This window comes from Citrus clementina, unplaced genomic scaffold, assembly GCF_000493195.1.
Source record: "Citrus clementina cultivar Clemenules unplaced genomic scaffold, Citrus_clementina_v1.0 scaffold_7, whole genome shotgun sequence".
In the NCBI taxonomy this organism is placed as follows: domain Eukaryota; kingdom Viridiplantae; phylum Streptophyta; class Magnoliopsida; order Sapindales; family Rutaceae; genus Citrus; species Citrus x clementina.
In genome coordinates, this window is record NW_006262075.1 from 5,597,836 (window position 1) to 5,606,145 (window position 8,310).

The window sequence follows — 8,310 nt, forward strand, 5'->3', positions numbered from 1 at the left end:
TAATCCATTTGTTAGTATTTCTTTCTTTGTTATTCATCAATATGTTTGAACTATGATCCTTTTATAATGTAGAACATTATTTTAGAATTTTAGATATTTGTTATTTTAGATCTTTTGATATTTTTTATTTTTAATTAGAGTCAATTATGATATTTTTTTTTCGTTTAATCGTATTATAATTGTAATTTAATTTTTCATTTAACTTAATGTGAGGAAGTAGATTTATCCTTTTATAAATAAGGAGGTTTTGTCATTGTTAATTAAATTCAGTTATTCAATTAAAACCTCACTTTTATAATTTTCGTTGGGATTATCTATCAAAATCTCTCTTATATAGTCATTTAAATTAGAGCATTATCTAATAATGCTTAAAGTGTTATCAAAATCTCATTGAGTCATTTAAATCAAAATGAGATCTAATTATGTTTCGATTAGAGTGTAACCTAATTACGTTTGCTTGGATTGTTGCTAGAACGATATCTAGCATTTATCTAGCTTGTCAATCCGCTTTCATTATCCCGTTGCGTCAAATACTTATCACATTAATGAATCTTACTTGAACCCCACCTAGGCAAATTTCATTTTTTAAAATTTTATCTTTCATTACTTGTTTCTTAAAAAAAAATTTCCTTCGGCGAGATTTCACAAGTAGGGTGTGTGTATCACTGTTAAAAAAAGAAAGAAAGAAAAAAAGATGTATTTAGAATATGCATACAAACTTTGACTAGAAGATAAAAATAATGTTAATTACTAAAAGTTAAGACTAATAAAAAACCACACTCTTAAGTCAAAAATGAACAAAATTATACAATATATTCAAATATATATATATAATCCAAATTTGACTTTTGAAGTGATGTATGAAATCCCAAAATTTCCTAAACCTTTTAAGATTATAAATGAAATAAAGTTCTTTATATAAGAGTTAAAGGCTTTAATTCTGAGTCTCAGTATATTCAAAACTTTTTTTTAGTCTCTTTTTTTTTCTCAAAGGTGTCAATTCATGTACGAAGCTTAACATGGATTCTCCAATCAATGTGTCAAGATCAACTAGTGCAAAAAATGATGACTTAGAGGTGCAAAGTTGGGCTTCATCATCTTCTAGATCCAGCAAGAATAAAATTTTCCCATTTAGCACTGCCTTATCAAGCTCTGTTTCACGTAATGATTATGTTGCTAGCTCCTTGAAATCAAAGTTTGATAATGGCATTTTCTTAACGTGGAAGGATCTTTCGGTTGTAGTTCCAAGTGGTAAAAAAGAAAATGGAAAACGTGCAATTTTGCAAGAGCTGACCGGGTATGTTGAACCAGGCCAGATATTAGCCATCATGGGTCCTTCTGGTTGTGGCAAGTCTACACTTCTTGATGCACTGGCAGGTATTGTTTCAAATTTTTAACTTAAAATTAAACTGAGAATATAATTTCTTTTTCAAGTTTTCCCTAAAAAATAAAAAATAAAATCACTTAGCTACGTACTAAGACACACACTATATTGTAGGAAGGTTAAGTGCAAACACTCAGCAGACTGGGGAGATTCTAATCAATGGTCGCAAAGAGATGCTTGCCTTCGGAACTTCGGTTAGAAAAAAGTGAAATAATACTATTGTATTAATGTTCATTATACTTTCACCTAAAATAGTAATATGTTATTGAATGTTTTAAAGACACATCTTAAATAATTTACTTATTATTATTTTAAAAATTATTTAGGCCTATGTGACTCAAGAAGATATTCTGATGACAACATTAACAGTAATGGAAGCTATATACTATTCTGCACAACTGCAGCTGCCAGATTCTATGTCAAGATCAGAGAAGAAGGAAAGAGCTGAAATGACTATTAGAGAAATGGGATTACAAGATGCCATGGACACTAGAATAGGAGGATGGAACGTAAAAGGAATTAGCAGTGGACAAAAGAGAAGGGTTAGTATTTGCATTGAGATCTTAACACGCCCAAAGCTTTTGTTCCTCGATGAGCCTACTAGCGGGCTTGACAGTGCCGCATCTTACCATGTTATGAAGCGTATTGTTAATCTTGCTCGCGAAGATGGAAGAACTGTTCTCGCATCGATTCATCAACCTAATAGTGACGTTTTTGAGCTCTTTCACAATCTCTGCCTTCTTGCTTATGGGAAGACAATTTATTTTGGTCCTTCTTCAATGGCAGAACAATTGTTTGCTTCAAATGGCTTTCCTTGCCCAAGTTTGAGAAATCCATCCGACCACTATCTAAGAATTATCAATAAGGACTTTGAAGAAGTAAGTGATTATCTAAGAACTTAATGAATGTTATGAAATATATATATATATATATATATATATATATATATATATATATATATATATAAAATATAATTCGACCAACGTTTGTGTAAAATAGAACATTGAAGAAGGAACTGGAAGAACAAGTACTGAAGAGGTTATCAACATTCTAGTCAACTCATACAAATCATCCGACACTTACAATGAAGTTAAAGAACGTGTTTCCATAATATGCCAACAGGTACACACACATGTTTATTAAATTTGAATTAATTAACTTTAGCAGCAAGGTTAATGTACTAAATTTGTTGTGCATGCAGAAAGGAGGAACTTTAGAAAAGGGAAACCAAGCTAGCTTCATCACTCAGAGCCTCGTTCTTACAAAGAGATCATTTGTTAACATGTATCGCGATTTAGGATATTATTGGCTTCGCTTTGCAATCTACGTCGCTTTGGGTTTATGCATAGGGACTATTTTCCACGATATTGGATCCAGTTATGGGTCAATTCAGGTAACCTTGGTGAAAGCTCAAAATAGAACTTGTACTATTGTACAATTCAACGAGATCTTTACATAATCATTTATATCACGAATACTAGGCCAGGGGATCCATGCTCATGTTTATTGCAGCATTTTTGACTTTCATGGCGATCGGTGGATTCCCTTCTTTCGTGGAGGATATGAAGGTTTGTAATTTACAGTAGTCTAATTACTTTTAGCCACATGTGACACATTTTAATTGACATTTTTTACTTCCTTTAGATATTTGGGCGAGAAAGGTTAAATGGGCACTATGGTGTTGCCTCATTTGTTCTTAGCAACTCATTTTCTTCTACCCCTTACTTACTCCTAATATCTTTGATTCCTGGAGCAATAGCATACTACCTAACTGGCCTTCAAAAGAATATTGGACATTTTCTATACTTTGTTTTGGGGCTTTTTGTATCCATGATGTTGGTTGAGAGCTTAATGATGATTGTTGCAAGCATAGTGCCAGATTTCCTCATGGGAATCATAACCGGCGCTGGAATTCAAGGAATTATGATGCTGAATGGAGGTTTCTTCAGATTGCCAAACGATCTTCCGAAGCCAGTTTGGAAATATCCTATGTACTATATTGCATTTCATAGGTATGCTTTTCAAGGATTCTACAAAAATGAGTTTGAAGGATTAACATTCCCTAATAATCAAGCTGGAGGACCTCCAACAATCACTGGTAAAGAAGTCCTCACAAATATTTGGCAAGTTGATATGGGACACACCAAGTGGGTTGATCTTGCTATCTTGTTCGGAATGCTGTTTTTTTATCGGTTTTTGTTTTGGGTAATTATTAAAACTACGGAGAATCTTAAACCCATTATCAGATCTTTTAGGTTTGCTTCTTCTGAGCCCTCTTGATGGATTTGGAAGAATCCCTCTACCACCCAAACATAATTTACTTGTGAGAAAAATAAAAATGAATGTTAGCTTTGTCATGTTTTTATGATATTTTATGTACTTGTATTGAAAACAACCAATGTTGTCAATGTGGTTTCAATTATAAATTAAGAATTAGGTTATTTTAACTTAAAATTTTGACTCAAATTTTAAAATCTTTTTTTTTCTTTTTTCCAATCAACACAATAATAGATATTAAAAGTCAAAGTATTTACTAATCATTTATTAACATGGAATTAACCTTTAATATTTGCTATTGACTATAAAAAAAAATGGGATAGGGTGAATTTTGGCCGAGCATCAGTGGATAATCTAGAATTGACCATTAATTTCATCCACTAGATATCTTGACAAACGTTGTCTTTTGAACAATAATTGCAATTAGAAAAAAAGTGATAACATAAAGTTTGTATTCACTTATTATATAAATAATGAATTTATCCATCAAAATTAGAGGTGTCAAAATGAATAATCGAATCGAATCCTAAATAAATTAGATCAAAATTCTACAGATTCAAATTCGATTCGTTTATTAAACGAATTAAAATTTCAAGATTCGAATTTGATTCATTTATTAAACAAATATTTAATTCAATTCATTTAATAAAATTAATATATGAATTGAATCGAATCTAAATTTTTTTATTATTCGTTTATCCTAATAATAAACGAATCCATAACAAATCAAATTGAATATGAATTCGTTTACAAAAATTAAATAAATGATCCAAACCATAAAATTAAAATGTTTACAAAACTAAGTAAATAATCCATCATAGACAGAGACAAAATATAAAAGTTTCCAAAAAAAAAAGGGCAAAATGGAGTGATGACGAGAACAAGATCGTCGGCAGGAGATGCAAATTTGTGTAGCGGGGTCTTCAACAAGAGATAAAGATTTGTGCAGGGGGATCTTCAGCGATTATCGGCATCGGGATCGTAGCAGGTAAAGAGGATGATGATGAGAACTGGATCAAATGGAGATAAAGCAGCAACGAGATCGTCAGCGGCTGCTGTTGTTGCCCAACTTCAGCCATTCGATCTTCGATCTAGCGGCGGTGGTAAATGATTAATGGGCTTGGACGGCTATGGCTTATTGTCAATAATGGAGGCTTCGGTTTAGAAAAGTGCCGGAAACAAAAATAGACAACTAGAAACAAAATGTCAAAACTAGATATAAAGGTGCCAGAAAATTCAATATTACCTCAATTTTGTTTGTGATCCAAATAACAATAACGGTCGAACTAACTTAGCTTGAGATCAACGTATAACTGGAAAAAGAAATTGCCACGAGAATTGAAAAGACTGTAAAGAGGTTGAGAGAAGTTGAAGAGAGAGAAATTAGGGTCGGCTGCCCTAATTTTTCATCTCATTTATATATTCTCTTATTATTATTATTATTATTATTATTATTATTTATAATTATTAGATTAATAATCAAATTTTAAAATTGTTCATAAATATTTAAGAATAAATAATTAATTTAATTAAACGAATAAGTTGTATTCGGTTAATTTATAATTCATTTATTAAATAAATCCTAAATAAATAAATAAATTAATGTCTTCAAATTTAGATTCAATTAATTTAATTAACAAATCGAATCAAATTTATTTATTTATTAAATAAATTAATTTTTTCAAACTTAAACTCATTTAATTTACTTCAAATTAAACTATTAGATTATGGTATAATTATGGTACCGTGCCACAATTATATTCAACCATTAAATACACTTAAATTGATAAAATTTACTGATATCCGACTGATTACAACTATATCACAATACTACAGTTACACCACAAATTTCCCCCAAATTAAATAAACAAATCCTCGTCCAAATTGTCATCTCCAATGAAAATAGTCAGCTTGTACTTGTGTGACAAACCGGTTTGGTAAAGTGGATTTAAATTATTAAAAAAAAAAGGGGCTTCCTTCCTCCGTGTTATCTTGGGGCCCACTGGCACTTACAATTCTCGACTCTTATATAAGCCACATCGAGAATAGAAGCAAAACTCTCTTGGTCGCCCGGAATACAGAAGAGAGAGAATGGAGGAAGAAGAGCACGAGGTTTACGGAGGCGAAATCCCTGACGTGGAAGGTGACATGGACGCTCACAATACTGACGTCGACATGTCGGCGGCCGATGACGACGCCGTCAAGGTAATTTCGAAAATTTCTCTCTCATGCGATCAATTGGTTGATTAAAACCCTAGCTATTCGATAGATCTGTTCGTTTTATTTATGTATTTGCAGGAGCTGGATGAGATGAAGAAGCGGTTGAAGGAGATGGAGGAGGAAGCTGCTGCTCTTCGTGAGATGCAAGCTAAGGTCGAGAAAGAGATGGGCGCTGCTCAAGGTTTTTATTTCTTTAAACTTTCGTTCTAGTTGTTCCTTTTATCTCTTCGAGTTTCTTGAGACTGAAAACTTTTTACATTAGTTGGTGAAGTTTTGCTGATGAATGACAGCTTAAAGTTTTTATTCCTAATGAACTGTGCACCGTTAAAAAATGGATAGCCTATCCAGCTTAGCTTTATGGTTTTCCTCGTGATGCTGTGATTGTTAATTATTTTATGTTATTACAAGCTTCATTGTATTGATCTGCTTGTTGTTAGACTCTAATAAGGAGCCTGTTTGCCACTATTTTTCTTTTACCTGTATACTATCTTCCTTTGCCAGCAAGTTGGATTGGATCTTAGGACACCTGTGATATGGCAACTCACTTTTATTTACCAGAGAAGCTTCCCACTGTATGTTATAATATTTGATTTTAATGTGTATGAGTTTTTTAAAATTATCTTCCCATGCGTCATGTTAATGTTACCCAATCTGTTATGGGACTAACTCATTTTTTTGGAAATGCTTAAATATTTTTATTACCCCCTGTATGGAATTATTTTTCCAACTTTGTTTTTAATTTGCATCTGGATTATTGAATGATTGAACAAATCTTTTTTTAGTATGTGTTTTTGCAATCTTCTGTTCTTTTCTATGGGATAACAGTTAAAGCTTTTCATGTACATTTAATTTAAGCTTACTTTATTCTTGTTTATAATGCATTGTTTGTAATTGTTGAACTGTTTTGGAATTCCTTTTCAAGTTTATCTGAAAATATTTTGGCTGTTGACTTTCAATTTGTACGTGCTTAAGTAACTTGCCAGTTTCCTCTCGAATTCGTAACCCATGTGTTAGTATTTGTTTCTTTTGTATTTATCAATCTGTTTACACGGTGTTCCTCCTATACACAGATCCTGCTAATGTGGCTGCTAATCAAGCAAGCAAAGAAGAGGCAGATTCACGATCAGTCTTTGTTGGCAATGTGAGAAACATGATACATCTTTCCTCTGATGCTTTGCTATTTCAAGAAGTTATGTATGCTTATTAAGCTTGCAGTTGTACCATTAGATGCTCTTTTAGAGTATTTGGTGCTGTTTTCTTGAATTTGGTTATATTTTTCTCACATTTTTGTTGCAAGTTCTTGACAGAGTTGAACAAAGATTGAATGATTCTAAAACACTAAAACTGACCCGTTTCTGTGAAATAAACAGAAAAGGACACCCAAAAGCCTTTAATGTGTCACCACTTATACTCCCCAAATGCATGTGTGCTACTGCAAATGGATGCCACCACTACCTCAACCAACTCATTAGACCGTGAAAGTGTAACAAATTCCTTAGAAATAAACATTAATCCTGATTCTACATCAGTATCTGTGCAACTTTGGTGCAGAGTATAACCCACACTTCATGAAAACTCTTTATTAGATCTATACTAGCCTGACCTAGTGGTGCTTAGGTGTTCAGACTCAATAGTCCTGTGAGTTGTGCCAGTGGGGTTAATTGGGCTAGATATGGCTGTGAGTTATGCATAGTCAATTTTGATTATAATTTTATGTAACGAACTAATGTTGTTTTAACTTCCCATAGTTCCATTTGTCTTGCTTTAATCTGTGAGAAAGAAAGGTGAAGTGCGCCAGTGGTAGTTATAGTTATTTTCAACAGGATACATTCTCTCTTGTATATTGATGAAAAAGCATACCACTGAAACTTACAACGTGTCACAGGTGGCTAACTAGTCTGATATATTATGTACTTCATGTATACCTCTGTAGGATTTTTTCTTTCACGCTCAGCTTGATTGATTTGTTTTAATGTTTGTATCATTCTATGTACAGTTAAATTTTGATTGATTTGGATGTAGGAACATCTCAGCTTTAGAATCATGGTTTGACTTCATGTCCCACTATGATCGCAGGGTTGTTCTTATTCCTCAAGTTCTCTGTATATTAGCGCTGGAATAGTTACATGTTTTTGTGTTTTTTTTTTGGGGGGGGGGGGGGGGCAAAGTTCTTATTTTGTATAGGCTTGCATTATAATGCAGTAAAAATCTCTTCATCTTTGAACTTCAAAATGAAATAAAGAAAAGAAAAGTTGAAAAAAAAAATGAGAGGAAAAAATTTCAGAAAATTTGAATGAAAAGAGAAAAAGGAAAAAGGAAAAAGAAATGAAAAAAGTATCTAATAGAAAAAAGAATGTAGAAAAAAAGATTACCAAGAAAAACAAAAAGGAAAAGAAATAGCTAAAAAAAAAAGAATGAAATAAGAAAAA

At 32.3% G+C, this 8,310-nt stretch overlaps 2 protein-coding genes and 1 long non-coding RNA gene across 3 annotated transcripts in view; 2 read left to right on the forward strand and 1 right to left on the reverse strand.

Moving 5' to 3' along the window:
* The first annotated feature begins 1,019 nt into the window (after nt 1–1,019).
* Nucleotides 1,020–3,664, forward strand: LOC18036683 (ABC transporter G family member 11). Its single transcript, XM_024180977.1, has 7 exons — nt 1,020–1,377; nt 1,499–1,578; nt 1,711–2,262; nt 2,384–2,506; nt 2,586–2,777; nt 2,866–2,952; nt 3,029–3,664. Exons 1-7 carry the CDS (start codon nt 1,020–1,022, stop codon nt 3,662–3,664), a joined length of 2,028 nt encoding a protein of 675 aa, XP_024036745.1.
* A 660-nt stretch (nt 3,665–4,324) lies between these two features.
* LOC112096823 lies at nt 4,325–5,067 on the reverse strand. Its single transcript, XR_002904658.1, has 2 exons — nt 4,908–5,067; nt 4,325–4,795 (listed from the first exon to the last, which is right to left on the reverse strand). It is a non-coding gene; the product is annotated as an uncharacterized LOC112096823 (long non-coding RNA).
* A 629-nt stretch (nt 5,068–5,696) lies between these two features.
* LOC18036948 (polyadenylate-binding protein 2) overlaps nt 5,697–8,310 on the forward strand; it is a 4,800-nt gene continuing 2,186 nt past the window's right edge. The window contains exons 1-3 of the mRNA XM_006426289.2: nt 5,697–5,866; nt 5,960–6,062; nt 6,952–7,022. Coding sequence (XP_006426352.2) covers nt 5,753–5,866; nt 5,960–6,062; nt 6,952–7,022 — 288 coding nt within the window. The 5' untranslated portion in view covers nt 5,697–5,752. The remainder of the gene's footprint in view (nt 5,867–5,959; nt 6,063–6,951; nt 7,023–8,310) is intronic.

What these genes read in the sequence shown, in the direction of transcription:
- LOC18036683 (XM_024180977.1), top strand. Translation starts at nt 1,020, where the DNA reads ATGGATTCTCCAATCAATGTGTCAAGATCAACTAGTGCAAAAAATGAT. An exon ending in ACTTCTTGATGCACTGGCAG is followed by an intron (nt 1,378 to 1,498) that starts GTATTGTTTCAA and finishes ACTATATTGTAG; the next exon opens with GAAGGTTAAGTGCAAACACT. An exon ending in CTTTCGTGGAGGATATGAAG is followed by an intron (nt 2,953 to 3,028) that starts GTTTGTAATTTA and finishes TACTTCCTTTAG; the next exon opens with ATATTTGGGCGAGAAAGGTT.